This window comes from Akebia trifoliata, chromosome 12 (assembly GCF_017979445.1).
Source record: "Akebia trifoliata isolate Shusen 1 chromosome 12, ASM1797944v1, whole genome shotgun sequence".
Taxonomy (NCBI): domain Eukaryota; kingdom Viridiplantae; phylum Streptophyta; class Magnoliopsida; order Ranunculales; family Lardizabalaceae; genus Akebia; species Akebia trifoliata.
Window position 1 is genome coordinate 24,948,356 of NC_141386.1, and position 19,734 is coordinate 24,968,089.

General features: G+C 33.0%; 1 protein-coding gene across 3 annotated transcripts in view; it reads left to right on the forward strand.

Moving 5' to 3' along the window:
* The first annotated feature begins 12,414 nt into the window (after positions 1–12,414).
* ABCC13 (multidrug resistance-associated protein 11) overlaps positions 12,415–19,734 on the forward strand; it is a 96,720-nt gene continuing 89,400 nt past the window's right edge. Inside the window, exons 1-4 of one of the 3 annotated variants that reach the window (XM_086419173.1) lie at positions 12,415–12,561; positions 12,725–12,765; positions 12,858–12,945; positions 19,522–19,686. In XM_086419173.1, the coding sequence (XP_086275299.1) occupies positions 12,523–12,561; positions 12,725–12,765; positions 12,858–12,945; positions 19,522–19,686 (333 nt within the window). In that variant the 5' untranslated portion in view covers positions 12,415–12,522. The remainder of the gene's footprint in view (positions 12,562–12,724; positions 12,766–12,857; positions 12,946–19,521; positions 19,687–19,734) is intronic. The other 2 variants (XM_086419171.1, XM_086419172.1) reach the window with 2 other exon arrangements.

Consider the following 19,734-nt stretch of genomic DNA (forward strand, 5'->3'; position numbering starts at 1 on the left):
ACCCCTCTTCTTTAAACTTAAAGATTCTATCTACTTGAATCTTAAACTTAAAAAGAGGACTCTTGGAATTTTTGGCCAAGGGTCTTTATAGGCACCAAATTTTTTTTATTGAAGATGAAAGATTTCTAACTTCATCTTCAACCTTGAAGATCTATTCTTTCCCTCAATATTCAAGACTCAAGAACAAGATAAGAATTCTAAGAAAAATAATGATGAATTTTCATATAGAAAAATCAAGGATTATCTAAACTACATTGAAGATGATGGATTGAAGACGAGGTTGAGCACGTTAAAACAAATTACCCTAAAAGTTAACATTATAGAGATTTCTAGTTCAAGGGAGCATGTCCTCAGTTTGAAAATATAGGCGGTATCTCTAATATTGACGAAAATGGGTCAAGCATCATTGATATAAGTCCCAGTTAACATGATTATCATATATCCTCATATATTTGAGGATTTAGGCTATCATGACTAACTTAATAAGATTTTAAATCTTACTAAGGATTGTGAGGCCCACGTAAACTGTCATGTTGGCCAAATAACACATCAACCATCTTGAGTTCATCGTGAAGATCAGACTTTTCATTTTTAAGAAAAAAAAATTTGATTTTATCTAATGCTTTCAAAATTATGATGGCTATCGAAATCTCAAATTTAAAATTAAAATCCAACGATGAAATAATTTTTTTTTACTAATACTTAAAATTTTGTGCTCTACCATCATGGTTTTGGATGCCAGTTGGATGGGTTGCCAGGGATCCATCCCTACTAACCAAGGAAAGTGTTTTTCTTTTGCTAGAAGTTGAAGGTAAGGGCATTTAGATTATTTCCATTAGTGTATCGGCAAAGACCGAGGTCAATTAATTGGAGTATGTCATAAATTTGAAAAAACAGGGGTATCTCTAGTATTAACAAAATGTTGTGGAGGGGTATGTCTAAATTACCCATATTCTATTATCAAATGAGTTGTTGTGAAATGGATAACTTACAAATACAGCAACTATATGTATAATTTCTTTACTGGATGTTTCTTCACAAATACAACTACGGATCCCTTGCCAACTAAGTGAAAGTAAGCAAATACGTTTACTATAAATGATGACATATAGTAGATCTGTGACTGTCTTGAGTGAAGACTTTAACGTTAATTAAAGGAAAAAAAAATTGCTTAACAGACCCTGTAGGAGGGGTTTCTTTTTAAATAGGTCTGAACTTTTGGATGGTAGTTTGGTAGTTCATTTAGTAAATATTTTATATCTAAATGCCCCATCAACCTCATCTCTCTTTATAAAATTTCTAGACTACCTAAACTATAATTTTCTCATCTTCTTCAAATTTATCTATTTTTGAAATAGGTATTAAAATAGTGGATCTTTTAGCTCCTTATCGCCGTGAAGGAAAAATTGGACTATTCGGAGGTGTTGAAGTGGGTAAAACATTACTCATCATGGAATTGATAACAATAATGTCAAAACTCATGGGGTGTATTTGTATCCGGCAGAGTAATTAATGAACAAAATATTCCAGAATCTAAAGTAGCTCTAGTTTATGGTCAGATGAATGAACCGCCGGGAGCTCGTATGAGAGTTGGTTTGACTGCTCTAACCATGGCGGAATATTTCCGGGATGTTAATAAAGAGTGTGGATTATATCCACACAGGGTAGAGGATTGAAACCCTTGAATTATGGCTTACATCACGTTTATTGGGGTGTGGGAGGAGGATTTCAATCCTCCACCCTAGGTGCATATGATCCAGACTCTAGGGCATGTTTGATTGCGGGAAGATTTTGTAGGGCAAATCCTTTGCCATTATTTGAACACATCATAAAAAAATTTGTGAAAAATTATTTTGTTATTTAAATGACATAAAAACAACAAAGAAACGAAATATTATTTTAATTTAACTCTGTGATAAGTATATAAAAATCAGAACAAAATCTTGCAAAATTGCATAATTTTTTCGTGAAAATTTTGAAAGAATCTCCCTTTATACAATGGGATAAAAAAGTTCCTTTTAACATACAAGTATTGAGAGTATGATTTAAAGCATTATCAAACCAAGCACATTAAAATGATAATTGTAGTAGTAATGAAAACATGTTCACTTTGAACTACGCCAAACACGGTATAACACCTAACTGAATCTAAGAACCATTTAGAGATGCGAAAAAAAGTGAATCCCCATTAAGACCTATTGTTTCTTTCATAAAATACAATTTATATATAACATTTTGCACAATATTAGCAAATTGTCTTGTAAGTCATATTTATCAACTTGTTTTAACTAGAGTATAACCATTATTTTTGTTTTTCTAATTTGAAACCAATAACCACCAACAATCAACACCATATAAGGGGAAAAAAGTTTGTTTCCATGGTCATTAGATTTATCATGCACTAAGTGTCCATAAGAATGTACCTTTCATATATCTTTTGACTTGACCAAGTATCATCTCTTACTCAAATGATTAGCAACCCTACAATCATGAGAGCATGATCAAGTCACACATATGAAAAAATGTTATAAAGCCAATAACAAATATTGCCTATTGTATCACTAAAAGAAGAAATATATACTAAATTCAAGAAAAAATAAAAAGATTGCCAATCAAAATAGTATTTTTATACATTAGACCAAACATAAATCCACCATCAAATGATGCTGGAATCAGTTCAGAAAGAAGTAACTACAACTCCCTATTTTATATGAGTCTGACTAGCCTTAATGACTTTTTGCTAGAGGAAGAATTATAAAATCCGAATAGAAAAATTATAAAATCCTCGATTTTCGAGTCGGATCAAACTAAATTAATGACTTTTTACTAGAGGAAGAATTTTTAAAATTCGATTACACCATTGGGTTTGAAATAAAAAATTATAGAAAATTGACTATTTACTTGTCATTTTTGGAGTCTAAAAAGTTGAATTATTGTTAAAAACGAAAACGATGTCAATTTTAGGGTCCATCGGGTCGAAAAAGAAAATTTTGTTAAAGATATTTTATAAAATTTGACCACACCATTAGATCCAGAATGAAAAATTAGACAAAATAGAGTATTCATTCGCCACTTTTGGAGTTCGAACGGTTAAGTTATCGTCAAATGAAATAATTGGTAAAATACCGATTTCGTCCCGTACTTATACAAATAATTTTTTTTAAACAAAAACACTATTCATCATCTCTTATTTTTGTCCAAAACCAACCGAAGGTTTTAACGAAGAAAATTTGATTTTTTTCCTTACCTTTAACCTCAGATTCGTCTCGAACGGGTCATCGTTGACTTCCAACACAGAAGGAAAAAACGTCCGCAGCCTCGACCTCTACAAAATCCACCCAATTTCCTTTCGTTTTCTCTTCTTTTTTGTCCTATATCATCAAAAATCAATTGTATGTGATACGGGGGTTTCAAATTTTCAACTTTGGATTTCATCCATTTTGGGGTCAAATCTCCTTTGCTACAAAAAGGAAAAAGAACGACGGCATTGAGATCTTCAAAAATACTGGACTATATTTAAAAATCAACCGTCTCGATATCCGATTGACCTACATTTCTATGTCGATCATATTCTGCGTATTCGTTTTAATCTTATCACACATAGATAGTAAGGAACTCTCAATTTCTATTAGTAATTATAGATTGTGAAAATTACATTTAAGATTTTATCAAAAATTTATTATATATATTTCAAAAATATAAAATTCTTTTCGTTGTTTCAAATTCATGCCAGAACCTACATATTTAATGTGTTTAATTGTATTTTATAACAAATTATATATGGGTAAGATATTTCACCAGGTTATTTCCACAAGTTGGGTAAGATGTTTAATGTTTTCATTTAATCAATTAGATTTGTATAAAAAGAAAATGTTATAGTAAGTATTACTGATTGATATAATGTGAGTTTTAAAATGTTTAGTTGCTCATCTTTGGCTGTATGTACCAGTTAATCGTAATTTCTTCTATAAAACTTTGTATATGTTAAAATGATTCAGTATACATATTTATTCATGTTAGGAAATGTTATTGGCAGAAATTGTTTATTTCTCTACTAGATAACTATTGTTACTCACAATTTCCTTCTTTTTTTTTAGTTTCAGAGCCTGCAGTTGGCGATGTGAGTGAAGAACCAACGAGTGTGGACCATTTGGTGGGTCAGAAAGACGACCAAAATCCATTACCTGATAAGTATTAGGGTTATACCTTCTAGTGGTGTCGATTAGACTAGGAGAATTATAGATTTTATATTGAAAGTTAGGACTTTTATTAGAGTGGGGATTTTCAATAGAATCATGTATAGTATTTATCCTTGTGTCACTATGATCTATCTTTCGTGGCTAGATGTATATAGATTTTCCGTTGTTATTCTATTCTTGTATATATATACAGGATATTGTAGATTTTGTTTATCAGGTGAAACATATTGAACTCCTTGGAATGCTAACATAAACATAGGATACCATGCCAAAATTTCAATGTGTCACTTAGTACCTCGAGATCTAACATGAGACTTTATGTTAGCATTTGGCGGAGCATCACAGATGGTATCAGAGCATAGCATTAGATCCGTATGGGATAAAGATCTGCTATATTTATAAGAGTTGGCTTATACCACATATATTAGAGCGATAATCATAGAGTGTCACCAGGAATTCGATATCCAAGCTTATTAGTAGCTCCGTATTGGAATTATGATTTCTTCCGTGTCTAGAAGTTTATAGAGCTTAGTAAGCCTAAGATAGGATTGTAGGTTTGTTATGTTAATAATGGAAATTGAATCCATTACTAAGTTTTAGACTACGGTATCAATTCATAGTTGCATAAGAGTAATTTTGGCCTTATTCTGATAAGTGCCTTATTACGGATAAACACAAACCAGATGATTGGACGGGGTAGAAGTCGAAACGCAACAGAGATGAGACAAGTTCTAGATTAGACCACTGACCCGATAGTACAACTAATTTTATTTATAAGACAGATGGCTAAGTTTAATGTCAAGTTGAGAGAAGAAATATGAATAATAGAACCACCATCATCTCAAAGCCAAATGAAAGGAAGGCAATTAGTATTTAATAAGAGACAAACAATTACGAAACTAGTAAATTCATAGGAAAAATAACAATACGCGATGATAGACATACCAACTCAATGGATGGAAGAATTTTATAAAAAATAACAACATATACTACTAAATCAGTTGAAAGAAAGAGTTGTGATATGTTATGAATGTGACAAATTGAGATATAAAGGAGTGTAATGTTCGAGTCGGCGTCAGCCGATTAAAGATGCGTAGCTCAGAAAAATGTTACATGGGCCAACTCAAGGAACAAAAAAGTCACTGGATTTTAACAAAGTCGATGACATATTTATACCATGACAAACAGACCGAACTAGTGGTCGAAGGCGAGAGGGAATGGAATTACAAATGTCCCGAGGACAAACCAGTCAACCCAAGACCTCTTTCCCTTCGAGATCAGACCTGACCAAGAGGCTGATGTATTCGAGGCCAATCTCCCTTAGATCAGTGAACTCACAGTATAAAACTCTTACATTACCGAGTTGTAGAGTTCCCCTATTACTGAGTTACAAAGCAGTTGGAGCTCTAATGATGCCAACCGGGCCAAAGGAACCAACAAGGCATGTTCAAAGGTTACAGACCCCAGTCTACCAACTGCCCACTCCATAAAAACTTACGAAGACAAGATCGTTGACATGTTACGCGTGTGGTCAAATGGGACATATCAGGAGAGAGTGCCCCCTATCATAGTCGCAAGTTAGGGTTGTGACCCAAGAGAAAGTACTTGTCTCTGACGAAATTTTAGAAGGTTGGTTTCTAATTATAATGTTAGAAATTTGAGTTCTATTCAATACTGGTTCCTCTAGATGATATAATTTTACTGAGATTTTGCACACTTGTTAGAGCTAGAAACTATTGACATGGGTTGAGTAATGAAATTATCTATACCATAGAGAGACTATGATTGATAAAAAGTTATTGAGTAATATAGGGCAAAGAATGTTAATGAAATAAGTATGATAAGGTAGAGTAGAAAATGAAATATTGCATTGAATATAAATATAGTGGTGTATTGGGAATGAAGATTTTAATGCATTTTGCGAATTTAGTATCAATAGATATTTGTATTATAGTAGGGATATATTAAATGTGGATGTTGTGTAATATTTTATTAAGAAGTATTAAATAGTGTGCAAATAGTAATGGTGTATTTGTGGTAAGTCTATGCATTGAGGAGTAATAGTAATGGCAAGCATGAGTAAAACATAATAGACAGTGTAATTGCTAAGAGAAGTAAAGTTAATGTGGCGCCCCGCCAAACACTAACACAAATCCCCATGTCAAAACTCGAGGTACTAGGTAGCACCTCGAAATTTCGGCATGGTCTCCTCTGTTTATGTTAGCATTCCAAGGCGATTCAACCTGCACCTGATAAACAACATACAATCATGAATATACATATACAAAATATAATACTAGCAGAAACCTATATACATCTAATAACGTACGAAAGATCAGAGTGCGGAAGAATAACCAGAATACAGGATTATACAAATATTTCTCACTCTAACAAAAGTCTAACGCTCAGAACAAAATCTATTACTTTTGGACAATCGACACCACTAGGGCTATAACCCAAATACTCACCAAGTAACGAACTCTGGCTGTCTATTTGACCCACTAGATGATTCTCACTCGTGATCTACACCTGCTTCGCCAATCTCCGGATCTGAAACTAAAAAAATGAAGAAGGAAATGGTGAGTAACAATGGTTACCCAGTATGGAAACAAACATTTTTTGCCAATAATCCCTCCTACCATGAACGAATAAGCATACTAAATCATTTTAACAATATAAAATTTTACAGAATAAATTACGATTAATTGGTATATATAGTCAAGGATGAGCAACTAAACATTTTAAAACTGACATTACATCAATCAACAGTACTCACTATAGCATTTTCTTTATGTACAAATCTAATTGATCAAATGAAAACATTAAACATACATTTCATTTTATATATCAAAGTAAGGCAACAGATACATAATATACTATGGTGGAGTATTGGAATTAGAGAGTTGGGATTCACGACTGGATCGCTCCCAATCGAGACATGATGTTACAATTCTTCTCTAATTTTAGTTCCTGATTTTGTGGTCGGTTGCTGCATTTACCATGCTTGGTTGACCATTTATCCGGCTCAGACTGGTCGTTTGACGTGACCGTAAGCAATGGGTCTCTTTTCGATGTGTCAGAACGTTCGACTACTATAGATTGTTAGTGATCACTGACTAATCATCTTCGTCTATGCCTATCAGGCTTGCATGTGATTCCTAAATATACAAACCATTCGTGTACGACCACCTTTACATTACAAGTTTACTGGTAAAGATAGAGAGGAATATCCCGGATTCCAATTGTGACTCAACTCTCATACGCGTCCCATACCATGTATGAGTTTGGTGGTCCCTACCATACATCTCAGGATAGTACACCACTCCGGATGATATGACGCACTATCCCTTCAAGTATTCACAGACTCTTTAGCAGCTCACAAAATAGCTATATATATATTACTTTCATTTGAAAATAAAAGAGAAATTAATAATACAAGGTTGAGAATGAATATCCAGTTTCCTACCATGCAAGTATAGCCAATTGGCGTAAAATAAATAACAGAACGAAAACGTAAACAGTGCCTCGCGCTAACAAAAAGTAAATAAACATGCAACCAGTAATATTATTCCTAGATATTCGTTCATCAACCTACACATCACACAACAATGTAAAATGCAGACATTACCCATCGGGTGTGATTATCAAATTTTACTATTTTATACCTTTTTTTTCCGATTTTTACAGTTTTCAATCTCTTCAATAAAATATCTATTTTCTGATATTCATCAACTCAATATGAGTTCATTGAATATTAAATCATATTTTCCAACTATAAAATTTATTTTTTATCAATAATAAAAAGAATACAATTTTTATATCAAAATGGGCTCTGAGCAGTACACAAGACTTAACTGATGGAAATAACCCATTAAAATATCCTACCCACGTATAATTTGTTAAAAAATACAATTTAACATATCAAACATGCAATTTCTGGCGTGAATTTTGAAATAACAAAAGGATTCTATATTTTGGAAATACATCAATTTTTTTTTATAAAATCCTAAATGCAATTTTCATAATCTACGATTACTAATAGAAATTGAAAGTTCTTTACAATCTCTAGGCGAAAGATTCGAAGCGCATGCACAGAAATCGAGACGATCGGTATGAAAATCGAGACAGATCGAACTTCGAAGCGGTTGATTTTTGAATCTGACCTAGTGGTTTTGAAGATCTCGATGCCGTCGTCCTTTCTCCCTTCTGTGACGGAGGACTGTTTGACCCCGAAATAGACGAAATCTAAGATCGAAGTTTCGAAACTCCCGTATATGTATACGACTGATTTTTGACGATATGGGGTGAAACAGAAGATGAAATGAATGAATTTTGGGTGGGTTTTGTAGATGTCGAAGCTTCAGATCTTTTTTCTTTCTGCGACGGTCGTCGACGATGAGCCGTTTGTCGTATATCTACGATGAAAAATTGAAGAAAAATAAAAAAAAAAAAAAAATCGTTGGCTAGTTTGGACGAGTTGGAGAAGACGAAGAATTAAAAGAAAATTTAAAATTTTTATTTATATAAAATTTGGGACGAAATCGGTATTTCGCCTATTGTTTTGATCGACGATAACTTGACCGTCCGGACTCCAAAAGTGACGAATGAATACTCTATTTCGCCTAATTTTTTGTTTCGAATCTAATGGTACAGTCAATTTCTACAAATTCTATCTCTAACAAAAATTTATATTTTTGACCTGAGGTGACCCTTAAAATTGATGTCATTTTCATTTTTGACGATAATTCGACTTTTTGGTCTTCAAAAATGATAAATAAATAGTCCATATTCAATAATTTTTCGTTATAAACCCAATGGTGTAATCAAATCTTAATAATTCTTGTTCTAACAAAAAGTCACTATTTTAACTTGATCCGACTCGGTAATCGAGGATTTTACAACTTTTATATTCAGACTCGTATTTTACAGGCTAAAGTATGTTTTTCGATCATTTTAAATCTAATGGTTAGATCAGATTCCATTAAAAATAATCAGAAACATCCTAAAGTTTTACCCCTAAGTCTCACTTTCACGATTTTATTAAAATTCTAATATTTATTTTCCTCGAGATATGAATTAAAAACTCGGGATTTTATAGTTAAAGAATAAAGAAAATGTAAAAGGACTGTTGTTGATAGATATTGGTGGGTAAGTGATATAATGTGAATTGATTGTTATAATGTGAATTTGGGTGATTAATTAATGACTGTATTGGGTTGATGCAATATAGGTGACATAAGATTTGTGAATTGGAAATGAGATTGGCTTAGAACTAAGAATATTTGTTTTCAAAGAAATTTTTTTATTTATTTTCAAATAAATGAATATATATATAGCTATTTTATGAACTATTAAAAAATTTGCGAATACCTGAAGGGATAGTCTATTATATCATCGGGAGTAATATGTTATTTTGAAATGTACGGTAGGGACAACCAAAGTCACACGTGGTATAGGACGCGTATGAGAGTGGAGTCACAACTGGAATTTGGGTTTATTCCTCTATATCTTTACTAGTGAACTCGTAATGGGGTTGTATATTTGGGAATCACATGCACTCCTGATAGGCATAGGCGAAGATGATTAGTCAGTGATCATTAACAATTTATAGTAGTTGAACGTTCTGACACATCGAAAAGAAATATATTGTTTACGGTCATGTCAAATGGCCATCTTAAGCTGGATAAATGGTCAACAAAGTGTGATAAGTGCAGCGATTGACCATAAAATCAAAAACTAAAAGTCAGTAAAGAATTATAACACCATGTCTCGACTGAGAGCGATGCAATCGTGAATCCCAACTCTCTAATTCCACTACTCCACCATTGTGTATTATGTATCTGTTGCCTTATTCTGATATATAAAATGAAATGTATGTTTAATGTTTCCATTTAATCAATTAGATGTGCATAAAAATAAAATATTATAGTGAGTACTACTGATTGATGCAATGTGAGTTTTAAAATGTTTAGTTGCTCATCCTTGATTATATGTACCAGTTAATCGTAGTTTCTTCTGTAAAATTTTGTATATGTTAAAATGATTCACTATGCATATTCGTTCATGTTAGGAGGGGTTATTGGCAGAAATTGTTTGTTTCCCTACTGGGTAATTATTATTACTCATCCTTTCCTTCCTATTTTTTTTTTTAGTTTTAGAGCCTGTAGTTGACAAGGTGGGCGTAGAACCAACGAGTGTGGATCATCTAATGGGTCAGAAAGACGACCATAGTCCGTTACCTAGTGAGTACTAGGGTTATACCTCCTAGTGGTGTCGGTTAGACAAGGAGTATTATATATTTTGTATTAAGCGTTAGGATTTTGTTTGAATGAGGATTTTCAATTGAATCCTGTATATTATTTATCCTTGTGCTTCTCTGATTTATCTTTCGTGGTTAGATGTATATAGATTTTTCGTTGTTATTCTATTATTGTATATATATACATGATATTGTGGATTTTGTTTATTAGGTGAAACAGGTTGAATGCTTTGGAATGTTAACATAAACAGATGAGACCATGCAGAAATTTTGAAGCGCTACTTAGTGCCTCGAGATTTGACATGAGGCTTTGTGTTAGCGTTTGGCGGGACGCCACAATGCCACTATGTCTTGAAGTTAATAACGAAAAAACTATTATTTTATTATCAATAAAATGTGCCATAAGAGACATATATGATATATTTTGATCTGAAGACTATAAATCATAAGTTATACAAATTTTACCAGGTATATTTTGCAAAATACTTTTAATTTTTTTGATTTAAATATTTTGATTACGTCTCTTTTTAAATATTTTTAGAAATACTTTCATGATTAAGAAAACAAGATTTTTGAATGCATTCTTTAAATGTTTGTTTTTCAATAACTAAAAATGAAATTTCTTCCCTAATACTTTTTTTTTACAATTTTCATGTGAATACGACCACGTGATTACATCATCCGCATTTGATTGAATAAGTAAAATTTGACTAGTAACGAGTTGATATCTTTTTAAACACGTTCTTCAATATGTCTTTGTCATAGTGCTGATTCTTATCCTGTTATTGGAATAAATTAAATACTTATCATAATAATTGCATTTAGTTCTTTTACTTTTGGTTCCATCTAGATTTAAACTCTCGATTAAAGTAAAATATTGTCAAATAGAAAATTGATGTCTTTTGACTTTTAGAGGATGACTAGAGGATTGAAGTTTATTACTCGTCTCTCCCATATTTTAAAAAGAATTAAATTCATTTGGAGTTGGAATAAGACTATTATATTCATTTAAATCATAATTATACTCAAAATTAAAAAGACTACACTTGAAATTTAGAATTGATTAGTTGCCATGTGCCAATTTAATCAACGACTTCAAATTCTAAAAAATATCTTTACTTTGAAATTGAAAAGTGCTTGACTTTGATGATGACATCAATTTGATAAAATTGAGACTAATTTGATGAAGAATGAGACTGATTTAGGAGAAATTGAACTAATTTAAGAGAAATTTGGGTTAATTTGAGAAATTAATTGAAATTGAGATATTGTGTGAAATCTTAGAATTTGGGTGAAAATACAATGAAATTTGTGTGAATTTGGATGGTATTTATAGGCATTTATGTAAAAAAAAAATATTTTAAAAATTAAAATAATTAATTTTCCACCAACCCGAGGTTGGGGGAGGGGGTGATTTCAAATTTTTTAAACAATTAAAAAAAAAAATTGAGTTTTACTGGTTCATATTCGATTATAATTTCAAAGGTGAAAATCAAACTCGAACAAAAAATTTTTGATTTTCATTTCAGGTTTTGTCCCGATTTAAGCCGAGTTTGGATTGGATTTCAGGTAAAATGTATATCCTTATCTGACTTAGATCATGCGAATACTTTACTACTCCCACATACCAAATGATGGAATGTAAGGATTCCAAATGATGGTATGTAAGGATTCCAAATGGACATTAACTTTTATTTTCTAATATTTTTAATGTGTTGATTGGGCTCGTGGTGATAAGAAAATAGAATGGGGATAAATCCTCCTTGTAGAAAGGGAAAATGGCCTATCACTTGCAAATGCACAAACGGCCAGTATTATTATATTTGCTTTTTTCGTTAATAAAGAGTGAAAGATGGTTTAGTGGAGGGCACACGAGCCTTTGTCTTTGCCACGTGTAAAAGCATTACGTAGGCGTGAGAATCTTGAGTAGGAATGTGGGCTCCACAATCATTCCCATACTACGAGGTATGAATGTGAGCCACAACAAAGCCGCCACCCTACAATAACTGAACAACAACAGTAAGTGGTTCTTCTTTCGCTCTCTGTGGAGAAAACAAAGGAAACATGGAGTTCATGAAGCTCATTTGCCCTAATTCTCCATTTGTAAGCTTTTTCTCCTCTCAAATGTCTCTGTTTAAGAATCTTTAATTTCTCGAAACTCTGATATCTTCAGCTTTCTTGATCTTTCTCTGCTCTTTTAAGAGTGATTTTAGGGTTTTTTAATGTTAAATTAATTTCGGTCCTTTATTTCATATATTTTTTACAGGTTTGGAATCGAAACGGCCTGTCGGAGTGTTTCAATGACATATATCCTTCACTTCAGTCTTATAATATATTTATATTTAAATTTTTTAAATCAATGATTTGTAGGAAAAACATTTATCTTTAACACTACTTACAGTATTAGGTTTCGGAACAAATATCGTAACTATTCTCATGATAGCTGTGCTTGGATTTACAAGAAGAAATGTGGGAAGAAGTAACAGAGTACGCTCTTCATTCAATAGCTTCCTATATTGGGTTTTTCATATATTTTAGGAGTAAATTTAAGACTTAATTTTGAAGTTCACTTCATTGAATCGTTTAAAATCTGAGTGGGTTCATTCTAGTTTTTCAAACAATGACTCGAAACGGTTTTTTGAATTAACTCTATTGAGTCGACCAGGTTGAATTGGTTTTGGTGTTTTCTTTTTGTATGTATTTATGCTTGGCTTGCAAGATTTTAAACATTGCCATTGATATATAAAATGAGAATATCTGATTATATAATTTACTATTCCAGATTATTACAAAAAAATTATTTATTTATTTATTTATTTATAATAATAGATGCTGAATAGGCTGGAACCAGTTTGGGAGGGTTGTCTTGTTTGAGTTAAGATTGGGCTGGCCTAGTCAAATTGGATCCGAATTGTGTGGACACTGTTTAGAAAACCTGATTTAAACCCATGGGTGTTCCCCTACTGGCCTACCCTTCCTAGCTAAGATGGCTTCAGCTAATCGATAAGTTGACAAGATGAGATTGTATCAAACACAACTTGAAAAAAACTATTTGTTTCAATATTCAAAAGTTGTTGTGAGAAATTACATTGAACTATTTTTAATGCTTATTTAAGCTAAACATATGATATTCAATGGACTGATTCGATTTTTGACAATGTCTTAAAACTCGACTAGTCAACTTGAAACATGATTTGGAGTTGACTTTAATAAAGCTCGGCCCGTGAAGTTGAGTTAACTCGATACATTGAGTTTAACTCAACTCAGTTCAGTTTTTCCCCCATTTCTAGTAATATTTGATGATAACTCATTCATATACATACATACCTATATCTATAATAAAACGTAACTATGGGGCCCATCTTAATACAGTTTTGTGAGAAATAAACTTACCATCCTACTTTGCGTAGTTTTGTGGGAGATAAAGGTCCCATCGTGAGGTGTACGCTACCCACTTTATTGCCTTCCCTCTTCAATTCCTTCAACTTTATAGTATTTCCTCTACCCCTCCCCCCTTTAATAAAATCCATCCAATCTTACTATCTTTCATCTTTTACCCCCCTTTTTCAATAATACTCCTTTGATTTACAATCTTTCCTCTTTAACCCACTTTATTGTCTTTCCTTATCTCCCCGTTTCTTAATAATACCTCTCCAACTTTATTATTTTTCCTCTTTTACCCCCTTTACCTCTATTCTTTTAATAATACCCCTTCAATATATATATATATAGGATTGGTTTCGGTAGACAAAATTGTAGACAATGTTTTTTCCTATATGGGCTAAAAGTTTCGGAATGGCCTGATTTTTTGTGAGGATGATCTCTTTGGTGAGGGGATCATCCTCACAACAAATCAGCCCACACCGAAACTTTTTAGCCATATAAGACAAAACTTTGTCTGGAATGTTGTATATATATAAATATTTATGTATATAATGAAAATCTAAACCCCCTGTTAATCCCTCCAACTTAGAGACATCTCTGTCGGAGGTAAACCTTCTTCATGCACTACCCTTCACATATTCTTGCTCTCTCTTGCACGCCCAAAAAAACAGTGGTAGCTTCTTTTTGCACTGTTTGTTTATTTCTCTTTCCATTTGATTTTTTCTATTTTGTTTATTCTCTACTAATGCTGTGTTTGGATTGAGAGAAATGGAGAGAAGAGAAGATAAAATAAATGAGTTTCTCTTCATTTCTCTTGTTTGGATTGTTAAGTTGGAAGAGAAGAGAAAAAAAGGTGAGTTTTCTTTCTCTCCAAAAGTGGAGAGAAACCCTTTTAAAATATTTTATAATTGCAACCCTTCCCCTAGATCTCTTTTAAGATATTTTAAAATTCCAAAGTTGTCCAAATTTCTCTCCTGTCAATCTAAACATGGTGGAGAGAAATTGAGTTTCTCTTCTCTTCTCTTTATGGGTTTCTCTTCTTTCCGCTTCTCTCAATCCAAACAAAGTGTAAATGGTCAACTTATCTCTCTTTTGATGCAATATAATCAACCCCAAGAGGAACAAACTATCTACAATAACAAACAAACTTGCCCAATTCTCACCCAATACCAATCTGAACTTGACCTTAACTCTTTCTCTCATACGCACACACACAAACACATACATCTATACCTAACATCTTATGGTATAATGTACTGTTAAAAAATAGCTACAAATATTTTATATACCGATAATCCTTTTTCCTATCAAAGCAATAATTGTATTTAGTTTGAGTTTGCTAGGCAATAATTATGCTTGATGTAATATTACATATAATATTAAATCCTAGCATGCCAGAACTTTCTATATGTTCTTGACCCTCCAATCATAAGAATCTCCTAAAAGATGTGAAAAATTCTCATAGATCTCCGAATGAGCTTTGGTCCGATGATTTTTGATAATCTTGAACTCCAAATAATACCATTTGACACATGTAATGGGACTCAATTGCAACTTCCTCTCCTAGTTGGACAGAACTTGATCTCCTCGAGTTGGCCAAACCATATAAAATCTACCACTGAACCATCCTTTTTTCCATAACTAGTCTTTATTCGGACATGTTCTCTGAACTCCAATGATTCTCTACTTCAAAAGCTGTCTATGCTGTCCTCGACGATCACTAAGCTCGGTCTCTTTTATCTGCTTCCGAGGAATTTTTAAGCTCTTGGCATCTCTCCATTGAAAGGGTATGTGTTCGACACACTGAAGATATGTGAAACATTCCAATCACTGTTGACAACTGCACACTATTAGTACTAGTGTTGATTCACTTGAGAATCTGGAAATATTTCATTTTTTCTTTCTTAATTTGTGAAAGGTGCCTATTGGGAACTCTTCCCTCCACAAGAATATCATAATCCATTCTCTTTCAAAGACTAGTGTTTTTCTGTGTTTGACTGCCATGGCATTGTACAACTGATTTGATGCTATGATTCTTGTATACATCTTGAACTTCCCTGATGTGTTCAGCATACTCATCTACGTTATCACTTGTTAGTTCATGGAGGTGGAAGAGGATTGATTATGACTCATTGCTCATATACTATTTCTAATGGTGACTTTCCAGTGTTATGATTAATTGAGCTTGTATTGGCAACTCCGTATGTGTATAATCTTTGCCCACCGTAAAATCTGCTCTTTACTAGGATGGGCTAACAGATTACCAAGGCTTCGATTGACTACCTCACTATACCCATCTGTTTGTGGGTGATGTGTAATAGAGAATATAAATGAATTCCAATGCACTTCCAAAAAGTCTGTCTAAATTGATTGATGAACTTGGTGTCTCAGTTAGAATTGATCTATCTGGGTACGTCGTGTAAAGGTGCAATCTCTGAAAAATTCCCCAACCATATGCGCATCGGTTGTTTTCTTACATGGTAGAAAGTGCACCATTTTAGAAAAATGGGCCATGAACACAAAATATATAATCATACCCGACTCTTTTCCGCAGTAATCCCAATTCAAAATCCATGCTAATGTCTCCCCATGATGTTGTAGGATATGGGAATGGCTTATACAACCTGGTTATTGTACATGCCTTTGAAGTTTGACACACCACATATCTATCAACTGTACAACGGTCCTTTTCCTCATCTTGGGCCAAAAATAACATTTTTCCAGTCACTAAAGTTCTATCTTACAAAGCCACAACCAAGACAAGTGACATGAAATTTTACCATGATCACATCCTGTAATGAACTTTTTGTCACACTTACAAGATTTTCTTTTAAAACATCATCATGGAAAAGATATTTGTCCACTTGGATTTTCTTCTGTGAGCACCATAGTCAAATAGATCTGAAATAACTATCAGTTGGGTACTGGTCTTGTACTAAATGAAACCTAGTCACCTCTATTGACATAGTTCCTAAAGGTCTTCTTCTTCTGAGTACGTCTGTGACTCGATTTTAGCTCCCAACCCTATGCTTCTAAATCAAATTAGCATCCTTAGTTTAAGTTTCCTCTGGAGAGAAATGCTTCAAACCCTCATGATCAGAGTACTGAACAAACTTGTGCTATGCCAAATAGTGCCTCAAATACCTTAATCCTTGGACAATTGCATAGAACTCCACATCGTATGTAGAGTAATTCATCTTGGCCAGCACATAAATTCTCATTGAAGATGGCCACGGGTCAACCTTCTCGTACAATGCTAACATGTAATGTATTGCATTCAACATTGAAAATCTTATCAAAATCTTGAAGTTGAAACTAGTGTTTTAAAACCTTCTTTTTGACAAGTTGAAAGGTTTTGCAGCTTCCTTTGCCCACTTTGATTGCCTTCCTTCTGACTATCAATGGATGTTGAAATAAGAGTGCTCAAATTCTTTAAAAATTGACAACAAGAAGTGGCCAAGCCATGAAATTGCACACATTTGTGATGTTCTGAGGGGTTGGCCAACATGTAATCATAGACACTTTTTCTAGATTCTCACTGACCACTCGAATGAAACATTAAACACCACTACTAGTCAGGCAAGAACACTTCTTTGTGTTCAAATATAACTCTTCCTACCATAAAACAGTTAACACTTGCTGCAAGTGGTCAAGATGTGCTTGTGTGCTAGTAATAAAAATAAGTATATCATCAAAATAGGTAACAATGGAAAGACCAAGAAAAGGACAAAGTACCTGGTTCATCATACACATAATGGTACTCAATACATTAGATAACCGGATGGCATCACAAACCAGTCATAAAGCCCATTTTGTGACTTAAAAGGTAGCTTCCATTCATCTTGGAACGAATGTGAATCTGATGATAACCGCTCCTGTAGTGCAACTTGGAAAAGCTTAACATATCCAACATGTCATCTAAATGAGTAATAATAAATGATAGTTGATAGTGATTTGGTTGATGGCTCAACAATTGATGCTCATGTGCTATAATCCATCTATCTTCAATGTGAGTGATGCTGGTGCCGGACATGAGTTCATGCTTTCACCTCACTAACACCTTTTAGGGTAACTCATCAATTTATTGTTGCATTTCCTTGTGCTCCTTAGGATTCATACTTAGTGTGGTGAATTGGGGCAATGACGATTCTAACACTAAATCTATGTGGTGCTGGATATTATGAATTGGGGGAACTGGAAACAAAGATTGACTTTACCACTTTTAGTGATATTCAGCTCGTGGTGGGACATAACTTGGAACTGGAACCATGGGGCTACTTGCTTTTTTGTGCCCATAAAAAATATTCATATTGTATTTATTCACATTATCCTATAACTATTACAACACTTTGGTTTACTTGGAAGGTTTTCAATGTAATTGTGACAATATATATTTTTTCTTTTTTATCACTCACTTTATTGTTGTATTCTAATAGAAATAGTCATTAATATTTAATTAAAACATAAAGGATCAATGTCTCTTTAAGAAAGTAAAAGTACTTATTATGGTGGATGGAATGAGGTTCTTCATTGATAACAAGTTCCAACATTTTAGGAGCGAGTTCCAATAATTTTGATTGTGAGGCTTTGGAAAGGAATTAGCTCCCAAAGCATGAGAAAGAGGTTTGGGAGTGGGAGTGGTACCCCTAATAGAAGGATCTAACCATAAAGATGTTAATATTTTTTCTAGTTAACTTGACTAGACAAACTTTCCATTTTAGTTGAGTTTTCAAATTTTATAGCATTACTTTATTAGTACATATAAAGAAATTACATAATTAATAATGTTAATTTTCTTGAAATACCCCTATGTATTCTATTGATACTTCAGAAAATGAAAAGTCTCAAACAAAGATAATTGAGGTAATATGATATTTTAATCTAGTGTTTTTAAAAATTAAGGCACTAGATAAGGCATTTCACTAGCCACAGGAAGGTGCAAGCCTCACAAGCATGCATTTCCTAAATAGATAAATATTTAAATGTTCGAACAAATAAATGAAAAGACTTTTAATCAAAGAGAAAACTAGAGAATGTTCATTTAAAAAAAATGACAATCTGCAATTTCATTTTCGTAAGTTTAATAACCAAATCCTTAATCAACATTTAGCAAATGAAAATTGAATCATATTAATAGTTTCAAATGTCTTCCAAGTTTCGATCCTTCAAGCAAAAAAGTGATACTGAAGTGTAATAATCACCCTCGTAAAAGAAGTAGAACACTACAAGCATACCAGTAAGTTATGCATACTCTATTAACCTTTATGTAGATTAAATGTTATAGTAAGGACAACTCTATAATTATAAGGACTATTATGTAATGAAGCCATTTAAACAAATTGGAAAAAAAAGATACGACACATCCCCACAAGGTGAATGGCTTAGTCCAAAAATGCAAAAAAGGCGCGTATCCCCTATGGCATAAGCATTGTCAATGCTCCTTGAATATGGTATCATCCTTTGAGGGGAAAATGGTCTTTCCTTAAAGCTTCAATGCCTTTAAAAGCATTGTTTCGAACCATGTCACTCTTTTTTACCTCTAACAAGAAGGTGTGCATTCTTTGTTTGATGTTTATGAATTGCTTCTTGTAGAAGTATCAAAGCAATGGGCTTTATTTTCTTCTTGTGATTTCCATTTGAAGATAACAATTAATATTTTCGAATTTTTTCCTTCTATAGATTACACAGATGTACCCAGTGGAGAAAGTTTTGTTTTATCTCTTACCCGCTCTCGGAGCATGCTTATCTTTGTATGATATGGTTTTTCTTTCAAAGAAAGCACTTGAAGGACAAAATATTATCTATCATGAATGGGTTTTTCGATGTTCTCAATTGTTGGTCTGGGTAAACTTTTTGAACTCAACTTGTTGTATACGCCACTATGAGATTTGT